Source organism: Rissa tridactyla, chromosome 9 (genome assembly GCF_028500815.1).
Source record: "Rissa tridactyla isolate bRisTri1 chromosome 9, bRisTri1.patW.cur.20221130, whole genome shotgun sequence".
In the NCBI taxonomy this organism is placed as follows: domain Eukaryota; kingdom Metazoa; phylum Chordata; class Aves; order Charadriiformes; family Laridae; genus Rissa; species Rissa tridactyla.
The window spans coordinates 35,769,718-35,794,742 of NC_071474.1; the positions used below are offsets into that span (position 1 = coordinate 35,769,718).

The 25,025-nt window shown below is 39.8% G+C and overlaps 2 protein-coding genes and 1 long non-coding RNA gene across 4 annotated transcripts in view; 2 read left to right on the forward strand and 1 right to left on the reverse strand.

Annotated features, from left to right (window-relative positions):
• The window catches only part of TMEM164 (transmembrane protein 164), a 43,528-nt gene extending 41,644 nt beyond the window's left edge, over positions 1 to 1,884 (reverse strand). Inside the window, exons 1-2 of the mRNA XM_054215333.1 lie at positions 1,552 to 1,884; positions 750 to 1,348 (exon numbers count right to left, since the gene is read on the reverse strand). Of these exons, the coding sequence (XP_054071308.1) occupies positions 750 to 1,214 (465 nt within the window). The 5' untranslated portion in view covers positions 1,215 to 1,348; positions 1,552 to 1,884. The remainder of the gene's footprint in view (positions 1 to 749; positions 1,349 to 1,551) is intronic.
• Positions 1,885 to 2,050: 166 nt separating this feature from the next.
• Positions 2,051 to 20,517, forward strand: LOC128915238 (uncharacterized). Of its 2 annotated transcripts, XR_008468568.1 has the most exons (5): positions 2,051 to 2,272; positions 11,895 to 11,985; positions 12,831 to 12,955; positions 16,578 to 16,669; positions 20,469 to 20,517. It is a non-coding gene; the product is annotated as an uncharacterized LOC128915238 (long non-coding RNA). The 2 variants fall into 2 exon arrangements; XR_008468569.1 differs by lacking the exon at positions 12,831 to 12,955.
• A 1,564-nt stretch (positions 20,518 to 22,081) lies between these two features.
• Positions 22,082 to 25,025, forward strand: part of ACSL4 (acyl-CoA synthetase long chain family member 4) — a 49,472-nt gene continuing 46,528 nt past the window's right edge. The window contains exon 1 of the mRNA XM_054214653.1: positions 22,082 to 22,100. The gene's annotated coding sequence lies outside the window, so the exon portion shown is untranslated. The remainder of the gene's footprint in view (positions 22,101 to 25,025) is intronic.

The following is a 25,025-nucleotide window of genomic DNA, read 5'->3' on the forward strand; positions in this document are numbered from 1 at the left end:
TGAAACTGGCAGTTAAGTACATGCACAGGACTACTGATAAACAGTAAACTTGTAAGCTTTAGATATCGCAGTTCAGTAACTGTTTATGAATGTTTCCATTCTCTTGGAAGCTACACAAATTGGACATTACCATGCATCAATAACCAAGCCACAAGTCATTAAAGCACATAGTTGATACACAGGTATTAAGCCTGATTGGTTTGTTCATCCCATGTGTGAGACACGGGTAACGCATTTTTTCCTTACTATTCATCTTTGAAAATTAGAAAGGTAAACTAACATTGTCTGCACAAAGTAAAGACTAATTTGTTTCTTCAACACCTTTGCAAAATACATTCACATACCTAAAAGTCACTTGCTTGAAAAAGTTGTATGTAAATTACATAGCTGCTTTAGTAATAATCTTGTTTTCATTAAATTTGGTGCAAATTTTACCACTGCTGTCAGTGGAAACAGCATTTTCTATTCTTGAAACAAGGCTCCGGTGAAAGCAAGTGGTTGGACAGCCTTATTTTTTGGCACTTTCAACCACAGATTTGGACATTAGTCATAGCTACGATTTCATCTTTTCATTTGATTTGTTTTCTTCATAGATTTCAATTCAGTTGATTAAAAACTGAGCAGTTTTAAAACTTTTACACCACTTTTACAACACAGTTTTGGTCCACAAACTGACTACGGGGGAAAAAACACTGCTTTGCAAATATAAAACTAAAGCAAACTTCACGGTGACTGTACACAAGCCTTACCTGCATCATAGTGACCACATGGCAGGGGTTCAGGAGGTAAATGACAGTCCTGGTGGCAAACTTGAAGCCCACCTCCAGCCCAAAGATGAGGCAGAGCACCACCAGCAGCACGTTCTTGCCCAAGCTCTCCTGCTTAGTCTGGGGCTGCTGCAGCAGGTGACCCTCCAGCTCCCTCAAATGCAGCTGCCTGAGCTTCCACAGGGACAGAAGGATCTCCACGACGCCCACGCTGAGGAAGACCAAACTCTCCAGAAGGCGCTGCTGCCCAGAGAGAAAGGCCGCGCATTCCGGCCCTCCATTGCCAGCAAAGCTGGGGTCCACACCCCCGTACATCCAGTCCAGGAGGTTATGGAGGCTGTAACGAGACATGCTGGGATGCTGCCTCTTCTCCCCCCCGTCACTGTCCAGGAACAGGTAGGAGCAAGATGGAATCCAAGCCAAAATGCTGTCGGGCTGACGAAACATGAAACGCAAGGGCGGCCCCTCTGTAGTCCCCTTTCTTCCCAAGCTTCAGGAGAAGCAAGCAGCTCGGCTTGGGGCAAGGCTGATTTTCGGCTTTTCCTTTCGATGCCCGGACAGGAGCCACAAGACGCCGCAGCCTGCGAGAAGGGAGGAGCCACAGATGAATGGATCCCGTGAGCTGCGGCCAAAGCCCCTCGCCTCAGGACCCCTCCCCTTCCCCGGCTCTCCGCCCGCCCCTGGTGCTCTCCCCTTCCTGGCCGCTCCGGGGCTGCCCTTCGCCACAGGACGGCGCAACGACCGCCCCCCCGTCCGCCGGGCCGCCTTTCACCACCCGCCCTACCTTCCCGCCGGGCAGCCGCGGGCCCGCTCCTTCCGTCGGCTCCGTGAGGGGAGCGCGGCGTGGCCGGGAGGAGGCAGGCCCGGCGCCCCCAGCCACGGAGCCGGCCTTGGCCGGGTAGGGGAAGGAGGAAGCAGCGCTCCCCTCAGCGGCGGCGCCGGCACGGCGGAGGGAACGGGCCCGAGCGGGCGGGGCGCTCCCGGCTGCTGCTGCCGCCGCCTTCCCAGCGCCGCAGCATCACCCCACCGACGTGCCTGACTCACACCGAAAAATGGACGAGCCCGCCGGATTGGCGGCGCCCGGCCGCCCGCTCCTCCCTCCCTCCGCCCCGGCCGCGTCCGCTTCCCGCCCCTGCCTTCGTTCCCTTCCGCGGCGGCCCGCGCTCGCCTCTCCATTGCTCTTCCTCCCGCCTGTTGCCTCAGCTTTCGCCCGGCTGCTCCCCTTCCTCCTCCTCCTCCGGGCAGCCGCCCGCCGTCGTCCCTGCCGTCCCCGCCCGCTCGGCTCCCCTCGAGGGAGGCGAGGGCCGGCCATGGTTCTCCCCTCAGCGCTGCTGGCGGGGCCATGACTGTTTGCCCACCTGATTCAACCAGCGGCGTTAACTTGGTAGACTAGTTTTCCAAGTGCTGTTGCAGCAGGTATTAGTCGCCCACGAAATTACAGCTGGCCACATCTTGATGGCGTGGCATGAAAGGCCAAACGTGATAGGGGCTTCTCTGACGGTGGGGTAAGTGCGAGACGTCGAGCGCGGACCCTGTTCAGGCGCAACACAGAGCCCTGAGCAGTGCAGGCCACGTCTGGTTCCGGGGGGCAACTGCTTTGTGAAGCAGTTGTGCTGCAAATACGTAACTGTTTCTGTCAGAAAGGCTAACAACTGCCTCAAAGGAGGTAGGGGTCAGTCTCTTCTCCCAAGTGACAGGTGATAGGATGAGAGGAAATGGCCTCAAGTCGTGCCAGGGGAGGTTTAGATTGGATATTAGGAAAAATTTCTTCACCAAAAGGGTTGTGAAGCATTGGAACAGGCTGCCCAGGGAAGTGGTGGAATCACATCCCTGGAGCTATTTAAAGGATGGGTAGATGTGGCACTTACGGACATGGTTTGGTGGTGGTTTTGGCAGTTAGGTTGGTGGTTGGACTTGATGATCTTAAAGGTCTCTTCCAACCTAGATAATCCTATGGAGATCTCAGTAGACTAGTTGGTTAAGGGGATGTTGTTAATGTATTTAGAAAAATGAGTGAACATACCCTGAGCACTGTCTTGTACTACAGATGTAATTTCACATACGCTGCCTGTAGCACGACGCTCTCCCCTTCCTGGCTGTTACGGAGCTGCCCTTCTCCACAGGACAGCACCACAACCGCACTGGCACAGCCCAAACTGTTGAGCCTGCTTAATTGAAAATAAAAGCAAAATTCCACAAATAAGTATGAAAAGACGAGGCAGATCTCTCTACTGGCTGAGCCAAAGTGATTTCCATATAGACAGAGGGGCAGCAACACCTGGTCGGTAAAGCTGGAGACAGTGTGTGCATGCCATTCTGCTGTGGAAGAAATTATTTCTTTTTTTGGAAAGAAGGGGGACCCACCAGGCTTTTCCAAGATCTTCAAGTTCTCCTTTCCACAATTAGAGCTTGGTAAGGATTCTTCTACAACATGCTGTTTTCTCAGTCTTTGCTGATTCATTGAAACACCTATTGTTGATCTAATAATGCACAAACCTGCTGCAGAAAGTGAATTTGCAGAAACCAGATGCACAAGGGTGCATTTATCCCAATTATGAGTAGAACAGAAATAATAGTAAGGTTAGCTTGACCACCTCATGACATCTCTATTGACCTTAAGCACATGAAGAAAATATAAAGGAAGACAGGTCAGATTACTAAAAATAAAAAAGAAAGAATAAAAAAAGTTATGCTGCGAAACAATTGAACTATCAAGAGCTGTCATATAAAAACTGCTCTGTAAGCATATTCATACTAAGAGGAAGACAGAGAAAAAGATTAATCCCCTACTTAACAGAGAAGAAAATCTGAAAATGAATTATAAAGAAAGCTAAAGTGATAAGTGCCATTGTTCTATCAGACTTCCAAAAAAGATCACCTGCAAGCAGATTGTTAGAACTGGTGATGCTGAGAACAAAATTATTTCAGCCCAGAGTGTAGGTAAAGAACAGATTAGGAGCGCTCACGTAAACCAAATGTTTTCAAATTGTTTGAATCTAGTGAACATGATCAAAAGACAGTTAAAGAACTGACTGAATTAAGAAGGTGAATGAGATGCTGAAGAAACAGAAGTTGCAACTGTAAATTGCTGTTATCAAAGAGGGGATGGAGCCAAAGAAATACAGCTCAATCAGTGTAATTAATTTAAATCCCCAGAAAAACCCTGGGACAAATAATCTCACAAACTATTATTAGCACCTAGATGATAAGCAGGGAATGATAGCAGTCAACATGGATCTGTCAAAAATAAATCACACCACATAACTTGATTTTTCTCCTCCAGTAAGGAACAGGCCTTGTGGATAGGACAGAGCCGGTTGTCAGTTTGATTAGGTTTTTGACACTTACATGACCTTTTCTTTAAAAAGTTAGAGAAATACTGGATAAATGTATTATAAGGTCTATACAAAACTGACTGGATAGTAAGCAGTAGTTCACTGTCCAAAGGAAAGAATAATACATTGCTGAGTTCTGAGACCCTGTCTTCAGTCTGGGTCTTTTTCTTATTAACAATGTAAATAACGGAACAGAGGACATAAGTATTAATTTTGCGGGTGCCACAAAGCTGAGGGGGACAACTAGATTTTAAAATAGTCTTGACCATTCAGAAACATGCTTTTTTAAAAAAATAAAGAAGATGCTCAGTAAGATCGAATTGCATCATAGTTCAGCACATTATACTGGTATAAGCCACCTGATATAAATCATTGCTGCCTTTCCTCTTCCTGTTGCTACTCGTTTTCTCTCACACTGTCTTATGCCAGCATAAGCTTTTCTGGGGCTATGTGGTTGACTGTATGAGAAAGCTGATTAACATTACAGTTATAATTCCAGAGGCAGTTGTAATCTGGAGCACTTTGCTGGTCTGTTTGATCCTACTTTGGGTCATAGTGATGGGTGAGGGAACCTGCTGATTTCTTGTTTTTCTCTGATTTTCCATTCGTTAGAAAGAAGGAACATAGTTTGTATAAAACTAGACATCCTGGTATGATTGATATTTCTTTGCAACAGCACGATATCATTAATTTGTGTTCAGATTGTGATCAACTATAAATTCAAAATATCTGGTTCTCTGATCTTGACCTGCTGTGTGGCTTAGGCACAGTTCTTTCATTCTCTCTGTTTCAGTTTCTTCAGCTTCTTTGAAAAGCACTCTGAAATCTGTGAATAAGAATTCAGTATTATTGACCGAACGCTAAGCTGCTGTTCTTTTCTATTTGTTAACCATTTCTCCTTATCCTTTCACTAAGTAATTTAGGCTCTTATTAGGATCCATTGTAAACATATATATCTCCTATGTCAATAGAAATGGTTCTCTAAAAGCATTTAGTGCTTTAATGTTTGTGCGAGAGCCTGAGGCTTGTTCTTGTATCTAACATGAGTTTTATTTTTCTCTCTGTGGCTTCTTGAAATATAAAAATGGTGAAACCTAATTTTAATCCATGAAGAAATGGCAGGGCCCTGAGTGTGCCAGTAGTCCTTCACTACCTGGAGCAGCCTTGCGTGGGGCTCCGGCTCATGGATCATCTGCCTGAGCTCCATGTCAGCTCTGGCCCAGACCCCGGTCCTCCCCCAAGCTGTGCAGTTTGCAGTCCTGTGTCCTCAGCTCTGTCCTTTGCTGTTTCCGGCTTGCTGACTGGGCTTCCTAGACTGGCCTTGGACCTGACTTGTCACCCCTCATTTCTTTAATGATCACTGGAGTCTCTAACTCTTCCATTTTATCCTGTCTCCCATTTCCTCCTTTCTTCTCCCACTTTCGTTAGACATTTCTTGGTTAGCCATGAAGGACACAGTCTTGCAAGGTTGACTGTGCGTTGGAGACGACAGTTTGCTTTGTTCCCTCAGCTTGCAAATTAGAATTATTGTAGTTTTATCTGCTTGGTCTAGATAATGAAAAGTGAGCCTTGTGTGAATTCCTACTCATACGGACATAGGAACTAGGAAGGAAATGAGAATTGCCTACCTAAGACAGGAAGGAAAGAGGGCACCTGGATTGAAGGGAAAAGCAGGAATGGGTACATATTTTGCAAACAGTTGGGATTAGGTGGCCAGTTAAAGTACTGCTGTTTATTTACAAGTTTTTTTTAATAAAAGAATGTTAATTACATGCAGAATCTTTGATCTGATGATCTTTGGAAATGCAAATGGAGTCAGAGTCAGCAACAAATTTATCACTCTCCTAAGTTTAAAATGGAAGCTGGGTTGAGACTAACAAGTCTGTCATTTCTTGTCTGAAGAACAGTACTGGGCAGAGTATTGCAGGCTGAAGTATGCTTTGAGCAGTGAGAATGAGCTCAAATGGTGGTTAAAGCTTTACTAAAAGATACCGGACCTTGTTATGGAGCTCCTGAAGAAACAGACTGTGATAAAGGATCACGTTTTATAGCTGAAATACTACAAAACCTGTATAAAGCTTTAGGAATTTGTCAAAGACTGCATACATCTTACCACCCCCAGTCCTCAGGACAGGCAGAGAGGATGAACCATACTCTAAAGAGTAAACTGTCAAAAATTTGTAGAGAAACTCTTATTAAAAAGGACAGAAGCTTTGCCATTAGGACTATGAGAATTAAGGCAATGCCCAAACCCAGGTTATAGTTTACAGGTACAACATTCAAACAGGGAAGCAATCTTAGAAAACAGAGCAGCTATTGATTACTTGGTACTTAGGGCCAACCATGGATGTGAAGATTTTGAAGGACACTGCTGTTTCAGTCTCAGAGATAACAATAAACCAATAGAAACCCAACTGAAAAACTTAAAAATTTTAGTACATAAGATGGGATCTGAAAGGAATAGAATGGTGGAACTGGTTGTCACATCTGTTTCCTTCTATTACCCCGATACTGAAACAATTTGTCAGTTTGGTATTAACAATATTAGGAGTTTTACTTGGTTTAGGCATTACATTCTTCTGTTTTGCTGAAGTATGCTCAACCTGTCTTGCTCAAGTTCATGGGTACAAATACTGTTCTGCTCCAATCCGAAGCGTGCAAGTAAGCACAAAACAAAAGGAGGGAATGTTAGATAAGAAAAAGCTACTATGTAAAGACGGCTTTGAAGACAGGCGCATGAGAACTTGGCAACGGTGACCTTGCTGGTACAAGAGGGTCTGCTCTTAGAAGAAACTCAACCACACCAGCTGAAAGCGGCAAAGTTGCAACAAAATGGTGCAAACTCAGCTAATAAACATACATTAAGCATGCTTGCTCTGGAGCTTTGCATGAACAAGTACTCAAAAGTGAATGGTAACAAGTGATGTCATGGCCAAAGCCAATAGGTTATCGAAATTGTAAAAATGCATATGTGAGTAGTCTTGAAATTGTATATAAAGAATCAAAATATGGAGTCCTTCTCGGGCTCCCAGCCAAGAGGCACCTTATTGCTGGCATATTGCCAGCTAAAGGGGTTTTAGCTAGTGTGTACTTCTACTGCCTTCTTTCCGGTACACACGCACAAACTTGAAAAAAGAAGAAAAGAAAAGAGTTGCTAACAACTGAATGTTTTAAGTGCTGATTACTTGTTTTGTTTTACTGAGCATGAACATGGGAAATAGACTGATCAGTTTTGATTTCCATTTTTAAACAATTTTATTGTACTTTAGTGACAAGGCAAGAGAGTATTAAATGTAGTCTTCAAAATTTTAGTTTAGGAAAAACATCTAACCATGAATATTTCCACCACTGTCAGTTTTGATAAATGTAGCATGCTCAAATTGAGCATGAGTGAGCAGAAATACCAGTTCAGAAACAGGTTTCTTTCTCTTCCAGTTTATCTTTACCTTTATAAAATGTCATGTTAAGAATAACTGTTGGTGGTTCAGTCTCAAGTTTTGGCAAAAAAATCATCATTGTCCTTCCTAGGGCACAAGAAGGTGCCTCCCAGGAAATGAGTAAGGTCGTGTCTTTCTTCTTGCATACTGATACCAGCAAGAGAAATAATCAAGAGCTAGTGGTTATGTTGTCATTAATCCCTAGAGTAAATATTCCCCCTCTCCAAAAAAAAAAATTGAGATGCTTATATATATTATACTTTTTCATGCTGAATTATCTACAGTTCACATTTTGTGCCTCTGGGGCAACCACCTGGAAAAATTCAATCTGGTAAGCCACTCAGTACAGGGCGGCTTTTTTTGTTATTATTTTGCTGTTTGGTGTTGGTTTTTTTCCTTGCTACAAATCCAGGTTCATAGAGATTCTTTCATCAGTTATTCTGACTTCCTTCTGTTTAGTCAGTTGCTCACATGTATTTTTTATGAATTTAAAGAAAGGCTTGTGGTAGTGTAATTGCTGATTTCCTCTCAAAGAGTTTTCTCTAGAGAAAAAAGAAAGGCTCTTGCATTTATCATATCTCTCCTTGTCAGCTCATTTAGCTAGAACATATGCTAGACAATACTGAAAAAAAATAAATGTCAACTTGAAACATTCAAAATAGAAGCTTAAAAAGCATATCACATCTTCATGTTTTTTAATCTGATGGACTGAAAATAATTATATAAAGCACCAACAGAAACTTGTTAGATGGCATCTGTGTGAACCAGCTTTTCGTTGAATCACATTTCTGTCGTGTTTGCAGTATTTGACTTATTTTTTCCCTTACATAAAAAGCTGTAATATTAATAGACACAAAACCAGTTGGATGTAAAAGCAGGGAGAAATAAAGAAATATCATGAATGTGTGAGGTTTGCTTTGAGATAGAGACAATCACAGTTAACAGTTCATCTGCATATTAATTACTCTACCCACGTTGAAGTTAAAAGGTCAAACAGTATTGTCAGTAACTGGAGGATGCATCTGAGAAATGGTGATATGTTTCTTTGTAGGTTCATTTGTTAAATTAGTTAAAGGCATTCACTGAAGTTGTTTGGAGTCTGGGGAAAATATTTTTAAGATGAGTGTGAAAAAAATGCATCTGCTATAAAACATGTGTTCTTAAGAAAACTAAAGTTTCCATCCAGATGTTATTTATGTGTTCCTCTTAAACTTGAAGCATCTTGAGAACTAACAGAAACAAGATGACTGCTCTTTTCACACATCAGTAACTAAACAGTTTATGCCTTAAAGTGCTCAATGACATTCAGTCCCTTTTGTGTTTGTGTCCTGTATTGTTTAGCCATTTTTCAGTTTTCAAGGCATTTGCTTTGTTTCACGTCCAGTGCTAGAACCATAATATTGCTAAGTATAATAAAAGGCATTTCACAAAGAACCACCCAAACTCTTCTTCTTGGAAGCTCAGCCTTAACAGCACTTTTCTCACTGGTGCCTTCGAAGTCAAAATATTATATTAATATAATTCATACTTATAGATACTTATATCCACAACCATTCAATAAATTTCCTAACAATGCTTAGCTAGTCTTTCAGTGAACCAGACCCAAATGGAAGGTGATCTCTGAAATATCTATAGGTAGACTACAAGATACTTTTCATGCTAATGTCTCAGGAAAAAAAAGTGAAGTCAATGAATGAAATCCTTTATGAATTTGATTGCCATATTAGTTTTACAAGAATTGCTAGCCTGGTTCATGTTTGTTAGAGTTGATTTTAGCTATGACTGGTATACGTAGGAGGTATTGATTCTATAAATCTACATAGATAGGCAGGAAGAAGAATCTGTGCTTTCTATTTTTGTTCTATTTCGTCACAGTTTATCTGGGACATTGACATCCATGAAGACTTACTGAAAATCCTTTTAGTTAAGTCCTTTGAGTTTAGTCTTAAAAACTGAAATCTAACTTCTGATTATGAGACACTCTGTCACCACTAATGCATCTCAACCTGAGAGATTCTGAACACTTGTGTCTTCCCTAAACTTCTGTGTGGAATTTGCCTTTATTATGAATACCACAGTGACATTTGGTATGTGAAATCAGGGAATGGTTACATTTAACGTAATGTAAAACAAATGTAATTCCAGTCTCAGAAACAAAACAAAAGGTAAGAAGGAGAACTATTACATGATGTAATCTCTGGTTAATTAAGTTTTACAAAATTTGTACTCTTCCATTCTATTACGGAATAGTATGTGATTGGGTCTGTTATGTCTCATTATTGTGTTATCACTGTGTATTTTGATGTCTTGTGATATTTAGGGAAGGAGGTGTTCAATATGTCAGCTTTTACTCTGATATATCAGGCAGTGTACGGTTTTCACAAAGATTTCTGAGCCAAACGTGGGTTCTGTTAGATCCTCCTGTCATTTATTAGCATACATAGATCTCAGTCACACATTTTAATGTTTCTGTTGAATATAATCCATGAAAATAGATGCTGTAAAATACCAAAAGCTGCTCTTATACCCTTGCATTTGGTTTGCGTGCCAAGGTGGGGGTTTTGGGGGGGGGCGGGGCACTACACTGGTGGCTTCTGTGAGAAAATGCCATGTCTGATGGAGCCAGTGCCACCTGCCTCCAAGACACACCTGCTGGTGGCCAAGGCTGAGCCCATCAGCAATGGTGGTAGCCCTCCTGGGATAACATCGTTAAGAATGCAGGGGGGAGAGGGGGGGGACCGCTGGGTAACAGCAGCCGGGAGAGAGGAGTGAGAATATGTGAGAGGAACAACTCTGCAGACACCAAGGGCAGTGGAGAAGGAGGGGGAGGAGGTGCTCCAGGCGCTGGAGCAGAGATTCCACTGCACCCTGTGGTGAAGACCATGGTGAGGCATGTAAAGACATTGTTCTAATAAGCTATTGAGGAAAAATGGGTATACTCACGTAGTTTCTGTGCAAATTTGTGCATTTCAGTAAAGTGTAGGGGCCTCACACAACTCAGGTCACGTTTAAGTTCTTTGTTGTTGAAAGGTTTATTTAACTATTTTGTCAAAAAGGCTATGTGGAATAATGAGCCCTCTAGTGGTTGTTCATCCTCTTAAATTCTCATTATAATGCTGTATTAACTAATACAATAAAAAAACACCCACCCTTTCTTTTTCTGTAGCAGCACAATTTTTGTTGGTTTATGTCTTGAGGAGGTTGTTACCACTACTTGTGTACACATAGGAAATGAAATAGTGAGAATTGGACTAGTTCTGTTCTAATGATACATGACACACCTGCATGATGTGTGATCCTCTGCTATAAGGGAATTTTACTTTAAATACCAAGAATACATGCATTTCTGCAAAAGGTGTAATGATAGGGCATTTGGTCCCTGAAGGTTTGGCAGGGGCCTGGGCGCATCGAGCATTGATAGAACAAATGTTGGAAAAGGGTGTCCATGTTTGCAGAGAGGCAGGCAGGAATTATGTTCTCTTATGTTAGAACAGAGAGAGGGAAATAGGTTTCACAGTTCTCTAATGAGATGGGGTCAGAAGGAGCCAGCTCTAAACTGCAGCAGTCACTGGACTGAAATTTAGTGACAAATAACTTGAATTAAGTTTTCTTGAAATGTTTAAGGATTGAATTTTTTGGAAAGGAATTGATGTGTAAATATAAGAGGTTTTTTTGCTTAGGCCAATGTAATGCACGGTGTTTGAAGGAAACAAGAAAATATGTATCTTACGCAGATTTAATATCTCTGCTTATGTTCTGATCTCAGTATTCAGATGAATCCTACAGTCGATGGCTCCTGTATTCATAATACATCAGTGGATGCTTGATAACAGTTTTCAGTAATAGAACGGGGAGACAAAAAGAGCTCTCTAAATTTATCAGGACTCGTGGCTTATGTATATGTGAGCATTGTGACAGCTTGGCTGATGGTATGCATCATGCTTCAGAGCGAGTTGCTTTTTGTTTTCTCCTCTGGCTGATTGCTGGGAAGACTTTTTCCACAATCTCAACATTGACACAATCTTTTCCTGCCCGGACAGGGGCTCAGGACTATGATACTCAGTACAGGTGTACCGAGGACCCAGCAGATCATATTGGAGTCAGTGAGAGATTTTTTCATTTAGAAACTCTGACTAATGGTGAAAAGAGGTACCCGAATTACTTCCTAAAAGCCTTCTTTACTAGAAACAGAGAAAAAGGGATAAGCAGAAACTGTACTGGGGGTTTGCAGCTCAAAGGAGTGGCCAGACCTCCGGAAGCATGTAACTAAAAACTTTATGCAATAAAGGGGGAAAGAAGTAACAAAAATATTTATATCCCAGCTTGAAACATTTCAAGTTATTCATGTTTTCCAGATCCATTTGCTGCTGTTTATAAAGTCCAAAGAGCACAAATGTCAGCTAGATGAACAAAGAAAACTCGATGTTGTCACGCAAGCAGAATAAGGTACGGCTTTCTCATTAAAAGATTCTTTAAAACCTTCACCATAATACTAGTACATGCTCTCTCCTATTTCTGTAATGCCATGAGGCATCTGCAAATTATGTAAATGAAACAAGGTATATTTAAAATATACTTGGTATGTTTTGGTATAATTAGTATCTTTACCCGTGAAGGTATTTGCACTAGTATCTTGTGAATAGAGACTACTACCTGTGATTATTTGACAGGGAGGGGATATTTATATGGAAGAAAGTGCAGCATAATCAGTGCCTGTCCAATTGGTATTACCAAAATCATTTCTTGTAGTCTGAGAACTATTTTGTAATACATCAGAATCTGACTTTGTTCCCCCCATAAAAACTGGCAAAGGCAAACATGATTTGAGTGGTGCAAGATCAAGTTCAAAGCATTCTACTAATACAGAGTAAATTCTAACAATAGCGCAACATCCTACCAAAGCACTGGTTTCTGTGTTGAGATCTTAATGTCTTCCCAAAATTCTTTAATATCTCTTGGTTGGATGGTTTTGCTAGCTGGCAGGTCTTCTCCGGCTCCCATTAGAATATGAAGCTAAAATTGCACTGTCACCTGAAACATGTAGCCCTGTTTGAGCTTTTGAAACCTTCATTGGAAGAAGACTCCAAAAACGGACTCTGGTTTAGGCAGTGCTATGTGCATGTTATCTCAGGACATAAGTGGGGAAAAGGGGGTGGGGTTTTTTGTCCTGTATTTCATGGTACTGCATCTGTAAATGCAACGTGTACATTTAGTATAGCACTTATTAAGAATGATGCTTGACATTACTGTTCTAAATTTTCACATTATGTGCACTTATTTTCCTATACAAGCCTAGAGAAGAAGTCATCTGGAACTAGAAACTCTCTTTGTGAGAAGATCTAGGACAAGAGCAACCACTTTGCAAGACAGAGTACTTGAAAAGGCATCTAGGTAGAGCTACAATCCTGGCCCTGAGGTATAAAACAAATATCAAAATTTGGATTAACTAGTTTGTTCATGGAGAAACTATGGGCTGTGGATCTCTGTAAGAAAAGAACTGAAAAGGAAATGATATATGATATTCATCAGTAGTGTTGAGCATGAAAAAGTTTCTTTGAGACTTGCTTTTTCTGCTTTGAAATGTTGTGAGCAAGGGAGTTCACTCAAAGGCTCTAATTAAACCGGTCTTAGGTAGAGGGGTGAGTTCTGAAAAGGGCTTCAAGTCTTTCAGTGGCACTAGGGGAGAAACACCCAATCACTGAGGCATTGTCAGCAACAAAAATGGTTTCTCCAAACATGTACTATTATAAACATGGTGATTTTTTTCTGTTCAAAAGGTCTTGCAAATGTTTTCAAAGTACCCACTTTGTATTTTTAGCTAGCGTTTATCAATATTTTAGTCAACTCACTATCTTTTCCTCAAAAGTTTTAATAATAATTTTAGAGAGCATAGGGGCACTAGTGATCAAACTGAGATAATTGTCCTATCTATGTAATGAATGTAACAGATCTCAACAGATTAAATTTTACTAGTCTGCTTTATTTTTAGCAATTTCTGTCTGCCTCCACCCCAAGACAGTAGTTAATTTTAATGTATTGCACCTATCTAGAATCATTCTCATGAGGAATTAAAAGAGCTTTTCAAAGTGACACAAGTCTAATATTCTGCTTATTCATTAGATATCTTTCTGTTTCAGTAACAAATGGGTGGAAAAGTTATGATAAACAAGCTCTGTTTTTTCATAGTGGGCTACTTATCTAGTAACTGAAGAAAGTCTGGTGGGAAGCCTTATACAGCTGATGTGAAAATTTCTTAGCTGAGGCAACTTACCTGTTCTGTGAATAAGGAAAACTCACAAATCTTCTGCTTTTCTTTAAAACAAACACACAGGAGGAAAAAACCATCAGTCAAGCAGATAAGTGCAATTTAGTATGATTAACACTTAGCCAAAACTTTGTATTATCTCTAGGGTTAAAGATAGTTCTTATGCATTCATTTGCACACTTTGTAAAACAGTTTAAATGTCACCAGTAGTTGGTATTTTGAGATAATTTATTTTGTAGAGATTGAAGTATATTGGGTTGTAAACATGCAGATAGTATGCATGTAAACTAATGTCACAGAGCAGATACGTACAGCCTTCTCAGCTGAGGCACCTACCTGTTTGATTTTGCATGAAAATACTGAGTGCACACCAGTAAATACACCTATACTTCAAGACATTCCCGTATGTGTCTAACTCCTCCCCTCTTGAGGATTTTTAATGAGAGAAGTTAGGCTAGACATCTGCATTATGCAGTATAATCTTTTGTCACAAAATTGCTTGCATTTTTAATTGAGAATAAAAAATAAAATTGCGCAGCAGGTGGCAGCCCAGGTCCTGCTTGGTTTTTGCCTGGTTTGCACCTCTGAGAAAAGAAGTCAGGCTTCCAGTTTCGTAGAGGTTACTGCTGTTAAAGAGATGTCCTTTCCTTTCTTCAAAGCAGGTGATTTTTAGCGACAAAATGGAAATCACCAATGCCACTGGTCTCTGCTGTGTTACAAAGGCAGAGTGGTCTGGGAGAAGATCATTTAAAAAAAAAAAAAAAAAGGCAGTAAAGGATGCAAGTAGCATCATTCACTAGCGACTTGGGATAGAGTTTCCTGCATAGATACAAGTTGTGTCAATAGGCTGTCAAAATAAACAGTAAATCTAACTCTTGATAATACTGCTTGAGTACTGCTACACAGACACCTAGATACATCTGCCTATTAGCAGAAACAAGAGGCTTTTACAATGTATTTTTGTAGACCGTAAGGAGTAGAGCACAGCAGACCGAACCTTGTAGAACTGAGGATTTTAAAATTCTCAATCAGATTCAGAAAGTTAATTCCCAGGTGCTTCTTCCCTCTCCTCTCTTCTCCGACCCTTAAAAGGGGGGAGTGTTAGGGAAAGGGGGAGGGTTCACATCTTCTTTGCAAATGGGGTAGTTTACTTTGAAATATCTTGAACAAGAATTCTCAGAAAGTCCACTCATCAGCTCCAGCATTTGCACCCATTCGGTCTCCAGACAGGCTAAAATACTTGATGTTATCATTAAATATTACACATCCTTGTTCAATTTCCTCACCTAGCCTGTGGGGAAAAAAACAGGAATCCTTCCCAAAATAAGTTGATAGTTAGATAAAAACTTGAAAGCATTTATTTATTATTATTTTGGGTTTATGGCAGGCATTTTAATCTTGCTCTGCTAAAACTACTTATTTATTTGCCTGAATCACACATTTCAGTATTTGGCTAAAGTATCACCTAACACGCAGGGGAATGTCTTAGACCTACCGACTTATGAGATTATTAGGCTTAATTGGTATTATGACTTTAGATCTCCCATGGTATTGAATATGGCTTGCTTATTTTAAACTTTTTAATCCAGTATTAAGAGGAATTGTCATTAAGTTACACCATAAAACCATAATTAGTCTAAAGTGAAATCTTGAGTGGTTGGTTTAAAACTGTTTAAGCCTCCTGTTCATCACAAATCCTCTCGCATTTTTCCTGAACTCCCTTACATTTGTGCCAACACTTTCTATAGCATCTGGGCCACACTTGTGCCCAGTGTAGCACCAGAGAAGTCAATAGGGTCACAGTGGAGATTAATTTGATAAAATTTGATAGTCTTTCAGTCATCTAAGTTGCTGGTCTCTTAGTAAGGACAGAGCCCTATGCTGCTGAAGTCAGTGGAAGCTCGTTAAGTGTCTCATCCAGTTCTCAGAGTCTTGTTTTTGTGGAAATATCTGTCCTTGTTCCTTTGCTTTGTGTGATTGCTTCCCTGTGTTTAATTCTCTCTATTTGCAAGATAAACTCTGAAAGGTCCTAAATTTTGTGCAGGGAGTGTAAAGTAATAGGAACAGCATTGAGGTAGCATTTGCTGGTTTTACTACACAAAAAAAGAGAAAATTGGATAGATGTCTCAGAAATTAAGTGATAGGTTTGCCATTAAATGAGTAGCAGAAGTAAAAGGAGATGTTTAGAAACTAGAATGTCATTTCTGTTTGTAGTGCTTCCCCTATACTGCGAGTACTCTATGCATTTCAAGTGCTGTTGTAGCATATTGGAGGGGAGTATAAAAGTATTTAACATCTGAAATGATTAATAGGGGAAAAGGGAAGAAAGAGTAGCATTGATTATAAATCTAATTTTGTGAGTAAGTTTGAACAAGGAGGCTGGTGCTTTAGTTTTTTGTCTTCTGAAATTCCTACCTGAGGCATTGGACAAAGCTTCTTTCATGACATAACTCGGACTGACCCAAGGCTTCACTATAAAAGCTGTATGAAGAAAAGGTATCCCACCTTATAAGCTTTTTATTGTTTTTAACTCTGTGCGTGGGCTGAAGTTCATCAGATAACTTCTGTACAACAGTATAAACAGCCACATATGACTTAGCTAGTTAAAGGCCTAAGAGTGTTTTTAAACTTGAGATCAGTTTGCTTTTTTTGAAAATAATTTTATATTGGGTCAAAATTTTGGGTGTACAGGATTTGCATGTGCAGAGTCACATGGCAACCTGGTTTACGATGAAAATGTTGAATAACGTTTAATGATCTTTTGTATTTACAGCACAAGTTGTGCAATGAGAGGTCAGCCCTTATTAAACAAGGAATCCATGGAAGAAGAGGAGCTAGGAACTCAAATCTATTTAAAAAAACCAGGTAAGCTTCATTAAATATGCTGTTCATAGGAGGAATTGTTTATTCCGCAAAGCAATATTTCAGTCTAGAGGCTTTCTCTCCTGTGGTCAGCCATTTCTGGGAAAGGAAGTGACTATCAGTGTAACATTGAATAAGGATGTAGCTTTTCATTCTCTGCTCTTCAGCAGTATTGCGCCAAATGCTCAAGATGAAGTTTCAGACTTCCTAATTGTGGTACAAAAGTCAGAGATGTTTCAATATTTCTACATTTTCTTTACTGCTTGGGCTAATACTAAGAAGCATGTCAATAAAAGATGGTCCCTGGAATTACAAGGTATTGCAGGCACTGTTGTGAAAACATATAGTTAAATGTTTGGCTGCTATCAGTACTACTGCGGATAGACTGAATGAAGACATTAAGGCAAGAGCAAAACTGAGTAGCACAGTTTATGCTAATGTCATTCAGACTGGTACTGGCATGGCATGTAACTACAATCAAATCAAATGAGATAAAAATTAATTGAAAACAGAATAGATAGCTACTGCAGTTCTGTAGTGTTCAGCCATGTCAGCAATGTTACTCTGCTTTCAGTCATCAAAGATATTTCATATTTACCCTTCAAAATATTAGAATACAATTGGAGGATTAAGATACAATTGGAGGATTTTGCCAATCCAATTTATCTTGTTATTTTTGTTGGTTTGTTTCTACGTCATACTTGGCATGACGATATTTGAGTACTTGTCTCCCTGAGTATCTAAGGAGAAAGGCTACCTGGTCGGTTGTGTAAGAAATTCACAAGAGTGAGCCTTCTCCCCAGTCCACATTGTAATAACCACTTTATGCATCTTTAAATTGTATTATTAACATTACCTAATTAATTTTCAGTGCATTCTTGAGCTACTAGTACCCCTAAATTGAAAGGATAAACAGGTTATTTGAGCGGCAGAACTTGGTAGTTTACTGATGCCAATCACTACACTCATGAATCATTAAAGCATGCTGTTGTTGCTGCCCACATTCCTTTTCTCCCCTTTAATGGGTAACATAACAGGAATCAAAATCTGGAAGCAGTCTAGATGTGCAGTCTGTGATGAGAGGAAGTTGAATCTGGAAGTTCTCCACTCTTTCATTTCTTTGATATTGCTTCCCAGGGGAATATGAATATGAATTGCATGATTTAATTTTGGGGAACAACCTCCCCACTTGGCTAGATTAATGGGTAATTTTGAAAGTAAGCCAGCCTATCCAACACAAAGGTTCTGTGTCCCAAAGAATGAGTCATTGAGTGAAAGTTTCTTAGGAGTCAAACATGACGCTAAAACTCCAGATGAATAAAGATTGGTTTATACTGTGGAAAGATAAATGAAATGTAGGTTGCAAAGTCTATCCTCCATCCATACATACTACCTAAAAGCTACATCTATATCTCACAGATCCTCCAGGTACTTTTTTCTAAGATATTTCCTGTTATCATATCTGAAAATAGGGTCTAGTGATTTGACATTCACATTTACTCACTGACAGGAGTCCTTTGCAAGTCGTTTCAGAGTACGGATGTGCTGTGTACGGCTGTGGGCTCAGACCTGTTTCCAGTGGTGCTTTCATGGGATGGGAGCCTAAAACACTTGTTCTGTTCCTTTACTTATATTTGAAGGTTTCTAATCTAAAAAAACATCACTGGACTTCCTTTTCTTTTTCACCTTTACCCATGATCTCTAGCTAACGCTTGCTTTTTCTGGAGTTCATTGGAAAACAAACCAACAAACCCAGGGATGCTGGAATTGTGTCAGTATAAACACGTAGTTTCTTCTGTCATTGGACAATATGACATCTGGATGGGGCTTTGAGCAACCTGCTCTAGGGAGAGGTGTTCTGCCCATGGTGGGGGGCTTGGAACTGGACGATTTTTAAGGTCCCTTCCAACCCAAACCATTCTATGATCTTATGTCCTGCACAGGAAGAGGTCTGGTCTGGAGCTGACTGCTAAATCGTGGTCTTCCCTGATTAATTGCCTTGACAAGCTTTCTGCTTAAGGTGTTTTAACACTTCTGTAACAGTTAAAAACAACTGTTTGCACTCCAACTGCACAAAAAAGCCTTGCAAAGCTTGTGGGATGTCTTGGGGGGGAATAGTCTGCCCCCTCGTCCCAGCCAGCCAGGTCTGCTTTGGTGAACATGGACACAAAGCGCCTTCCCTGTGGTGGTACTGGAAGCTTGCAGTTCAGTTCAATGCAAGCTGGATTCATAAAGAAAAAGAAACAGAGTAAATCACTTTATAAGGGAGTGTGTTCAGATATAAACCAAACTTTGATACATAGCAGAGATAAAAAGGGAAAAGAGTGACATTATGTTCTATTATGTGCTTTGCAAGTCTCCAAATTATAGAATTTACTTTTTAATATGAGAAATTTGGTCATAAGAAGGAATGAACTTACTACACCAGCCTAAGACAGATGTAGCTGGTATTTTGGGAGTTCAAAGCTTACTGTATCATACATAAATCCAGTGTGAAAACATGTCTTAGAAATAGATCTGCTTTGTTTTAAGCAACCCTTTAAATTCTGAGAACTAGCACCTAGTCCTCTGCTGCGTACTCTGCACTTGTGATTTGCAGAGCTTGCTGAACAACCTCTGCAAGCAGAACTAACCAATGCTTAAATCGTGAAGATAGGAAAGGTGCTACCGCTGCTGTGCTCCGTTGTCCTAAACTAAGAATTATGCTACTCTGGACTTTTCTCCTGAAGGGTGTTACTGCAAATACTGATCAATAATGCTTAAAGAAAAAATAGCCATGACGCTGTTTGTAGCCTTGATAATCAGGAGATAAGCAAGGCAAAATTTGTGAAGAGGAACGTCTCTTGTTAGGCCCAGTGATATAACTGGAAGAAGTCATGAAAATAATATTCTAAAACTCGGTAAGAGATGGAATTGCTCGGGCTGTTTGTGTAGGGAATATAATGTACCTTTTGTTACCCTGCCTATTTTTGCACTACCTTCTAATTTTCTCAAGCTGCTACAAGTCTTTTATTTGAAGATGCTTCTATTGTATATTAATGAAGAAGCTAAATTATCTAGGCAACATAGGCTAAAGCTGAAACTCCCCCAGGCATCATCTTTCTTAACTATCATTGTCCAGTAAGAAAATAGGTCTGTAAGCGATACTATTCATCTGAACAAAAATAAACTGTTATCGTGGTATTTGTCGGTTGTGTGTAATACTGATACCTGAGCTGGCCTTTGGAGCCAGGTATCGTTACAGATACCGTGATGGTGTCTACTTTCAGGCAGTTTTGAATTCCGAGTACAAGACCAGCAAGAGCAGAGAACGCCTCAGAATGCAGCCATTCCCCACCCCCAACTCCAGTGTCTGACAATGTTTGGAACTAGGTTTCATCCACAAGCATTTACTTCTGTAACTACTACAACAATAACAATTATTTTTGCAAACAATTTGCATATATAGTGTCATGTGAATTAATTAAATAATTGACTCCAGCAATCAACTTGTAATAGAACTACTGACAGAAATGAAAGCATAGTCATTAGAAGTATTGTGTAAATGAAGCATATTCGATTAATATTTCTTGCATATATGACTTTACTTGTAAACCCGAGGAACACCATGTACAGGTAGGTAGCACGTACTGACAGGACAAACTGATTGTGTAACTAGAATTCTCTTCTGTTTCAACTGCAAAAGGGAAGCCAATGTCACAAGTGCAAGCATTTAAAGCAGTCACAGTGGTGTTAACTTCACCACAGTGTTAAAGATTGAAGTTCACCTGGATTCTTCATTAAAAATGCTTTTACTCTACAGATCTGAGTGCTGAATCTGATCCTTGATCTCCTGGGAAGTGCTTTTTAAGGTAAGAATTCAAATATCTTTTTGAAAGACACTATGTTAAGGTGTACTTCTCATCTTTGTATGTCATTTCTGGGTTTTTTTATGGATAGACATTTTGTGTACAGATCAATTGAGACCCAAAGATTTTGACAATGAAGTCACTAGGCAAAGGAAATGTTGACTTCTTGACTGAAAAATGCTACTAAGAATGTTACTCTGGCATCTTTGTCCAGGTTAGCAACAGCCTGTATGGACGTATCTGGACGGGAGAGATAAAAGTGTATGTGGGGAATGTTTTGTGGGTGACTTCTAAAGGGTCTGAAAAAGTTGACCAAGAAAAAAATAATCATACACGTTTATTACACTGTTCAGTGTAATATGCAAAATTGCTGAAGGGGTTCCGTACCACTACTGCAAACCATCCATAAATAACATTTTAAAAGGCTCTTCTGGAATTTGTGTTATTTTTTCAATGATCCACACTGCTATGGAGGCCATTCAGTTGCACTGATGGGAAACAATGCAGTGATCAATCAGCCTCTGAAGAAAGAGGTTGTGCTAGAAAAACAAGGTATGACTGAAAGTTTTGCTGCAGAGACAGACTGAAAATAATATAATTTGAATTCCAACAAAATCCTGACATTTTGACAAGCTGAATAAATGAGATTCTTACAGGTACTCCATCTTGTAAATCATGACAGAAAGGATAGAAGCTGCAAGGCTGTCTCGTAAAGACTCCCTTACAAGTTCAGGAACAAGCTGAAGCAGAACTGCTGGAGCGTGTCAGGGCAGACTGGCAGCTTGCGGTAGTTTAGACAGGATGTGTAGAATATTTTAAGACTGGAAGGCTACCTACTACCTACTCAGTTTAAAGCACTTATAATGCTTCTGTCCTTCGGCTGGAGTTTTGTGTTGTGATGCCGTAATTTCACCTTCTGGGCACAGCGATCTCTGACAGAAAAAGAAAGTATATCTGATGAAAGCAGGATCAGTTTGTACTGATTCTTATAGATATATATAATCATAGAAACAGATGTTCCAAGAGTCATTTACAGTTTGTTTAAAAAAATTACACAAGGGACTTCACAATAAGAAGACTTTTTTAAGACTTGAAAAGTAGATTGCCAATTTATCACCAAATAATTTTCAGAAATTTCTCTTAGATGTGATTTTACAAGAATAAGTACAGAAAAGAGCTCATAGTCTGTCAGTCTTAAGGACTATGATAGCTTTAGGAAATGAAACCTCAATAAACAAAGAAACACACCATTTAATCTTTGTGTAATAGTCATATTGTTACATAGGAAGGCAGTTATTCTAAAATAGGGATTCCTTCATGCACTGAAACACGTTTTGGACATAAGATTATGTCTGTCCTTCATCCAAATCTACTGATGTGTATTTGCCCCCAAAACTTACAGGAATGACTGCAAACAGATCAGCAATTAGTTGAGTCATTCTAATCTTAACAACATTACTTCTCACATTACAAATTCAGAGGAATACATGAGAATGATTTGTATGGGAGTACAGCAGAGGATATTGTTTGTACTTGCCTGTTAAACATTCCTCGGAAATGTACCTGAAGTCGCAGCCAGCCCACAGGTATACATCATTAGGACTTGTGTTATTTTTTTAATCGAGTATCATATTTTTACAAAAATGGAGGACAGATGACAAATTGGAACAAAGTTAAGGTGAACGAGTTATTTTTTTTGCTACCTAGGTTCAAAATAAAAAAAAAAACTAGTTGTGGAAAGAAGTATCCATTAGGAGGCTGGCCTTGCTGTTTCTGTCAAGACAAACTTCTGCCATGGCATATGTAAATAGAAAAACTATTGAGGTCAAGGTCCTTGCTGAATTTTAGTCTTCGCGCTAATGAATTCCCCAAACGGTTTCATACTAAATTAGGACACCATAGTGTTCAAAATTTTATGATTCCCTTAAAGGAAATTGTAAAACTCAAAAAATCCTGATGAGAAGAGTGTGGAATAGATCGGAAGAAAACAATTATTTAGACATATCCTTGTAGCCATAATCTATCCTAATCTAATGGGCTTTTTATAGTAAACCTGTCCTGTTGTGGCAATTGCTAACCGTGGTTGTGCGCTTTAGAATGGATCTTGTGAAAAATTAATAAAACTTTTCATTTTTATAGCATTTTATTTTCTTTCCTTTGAATGTCCCTAGGCAGCACTAGAACATATTTCATTATGTGAGAACTACTCGAAGTCCTCCTTGTAATGGCTGTTCAAAATTTTAGGTACTTTGTTTTGTACAGCAGTCTAATGATGGTACAGTTGCATATGTTCTACTAATAAGACATGTAACTGCTTGCACCAACAAAATTAAATTTAGAGTGGTAAATCTTTCCCTAGATTTATTGTGGTATAGACGAGCAATGTCTCTATCAATACTGCTTTCCTTTCTTAAAATGTATGTTCTTCAGTTAGGAATGCCATGTCCATGCAGCATCCCATTTAGGATCCAATACCCTAAAGCTCTGCTCCTGATGGGGCTTTTCAGTTTTGTCATAAACTGTACAGTAAGACAGCACTGAAACTGCATCCTCCTTTGACTTTATGTAGTATGCCAACCTACCAATCTCAATGGTACCGTCTATGAAGTGCTGATTTGACCCAAGATCATTAAGGAACTAGGTGCCCCCTTGGATGAAAGAATCAAAATCCAAGCACAAAATGCAACTATGTGTGCTATGGTATTTTGGAAGCCTACTGGGCTGTACATATTGATATGTAGGGCAGCACCCTATGTCTGATGAATTAATTGAGTATATCACAATCTCTGAAATGCTGCAGATATTTAAGTGTTGTGGGGCATAATACGTATCTGGGTAATGCTACAGTGAGTTGTCCCTCGTGCTGCCTAAACAGGCAGCAAGTTACTTGTCAGGCATTACCTCTGGAAAAAAAACCGTAGCTCTAAACGCTGCAGGGATCTGAGCAGGTAATGAATGTGATGTTTTTACAGAATACAAATGTTACGTCTGCAAGCAGGTACATGTTTCTGTTTCATGTATGGAATATGTCTTAAAACAAAGATTTACTTACGTAATGCAGGTGTATGTTGAAGGCTTGCAAGCTGCTGTACTCCCTCTACATAATGACTCAGAATGAGAAGTCGTATCCGCGTAGATTAGGGTACCAAAACTGGTTAAAAGTTTTTAGTTCATAAGACCTAGGGAGCTTTGTCTCTACCTTCCCCCTGCTCCTTCCCCAAAAAGGCCCAGTATGTTGGCTCTAAATACTAGATGTGATAGAGATTTTTTTATTCTTTATGTGAAATATAGAAATTGCTTCTTTATGGCAACTGTTATAAACAGATTTGCAGATAATTTTCCGATCAGGTTTCATGTATAAGAGTAAGAAGGGAATGGACCTACCTTGAACAAAAGGCATCAAAGAACAAAACAATTCCCACATTTGGAAGTAGGCCCCTTCTCTTAAAACACTGCCCTTTATTCAATAGGCCATCCCTCAGTTCCCCCCTACTTGAAATTCCTCCTTGAAATGCACTTATTTGGAGAGCTCAATAATCCTTTGTGTCACCAAATCTGTATGACTGACCGCTATGTGGGCTTTGTTCTGTTGTCTTTTAAAACCTGAGAGTCAGTTTAAAAAGATCTAGAGCAAACAAAAGCAGGTTGGCCCCAATGAGCAGAGTTAACGTGGAGGTCTAAAGTGCCTCAGCTTTTTTTTTTTATTATTATATGCTCTAAGTTTATTGAGAAGTAGCAGAAATACAATTTTTTTTTTCTTTAAAAGAAAAAGGAACACATTAAAAGTTTACTAGCCTGAGACAAAACTGAGGCAACTTGTTTTGGAATGGCAAAGTTTGTGCACAAAATTTGTTTTCTGTTGTTTTGATTCTAACTGTACATTCTGTGAAGAAACAGGATTGCATGAAAGAAATAGTTGACTTCACCAGTCACTGCTCCTAATATAAATAAACAACCCACAAGGCTCCAAATATTGATTTACTACTTAGATTAGAAGTGCTAACATTGTGCAATCCCTTTGCTGGTATCAGGAATGAGGTGAGAAGCTGTTGACTGTTTGCAAGCTTGCCCTGAATCATGGGCCAAAAACCTTCTAGATTTGCTTTAGTCTGTCCTCAACATAGCTTTCTCTTGCTTCTTTTTGACCTCTGTGATCAGGGTGAGAATTAGCGTTGGTACAGAGCAATTGCACTGGCTGGGAAGTTGTGTTACGCTGGTCACATTCCACAGAGATCACTGCTGGGTTTTTTCTTACTGGAAAGATATAAAGCAGTTGCAACATGAGAGAAAACGGAAATCCTTTCAGTTAGATTTGGGTTTAAGGATCATCTGACATACTGGTATATAAAGACAGTTTAAATTTTTGTTTGTGGACTCCTAAAATGTTTGCAAAGGCGTTTCTGTGCTCTCGTAGTGAATGTAAGCTTCCTGACAATAGGCTTGCTTTTCTTAGCTACCTGTTTTGAAGCCTTTGGAAGTATTCCACTTATCCTCAGGGTATCACTAGCTGA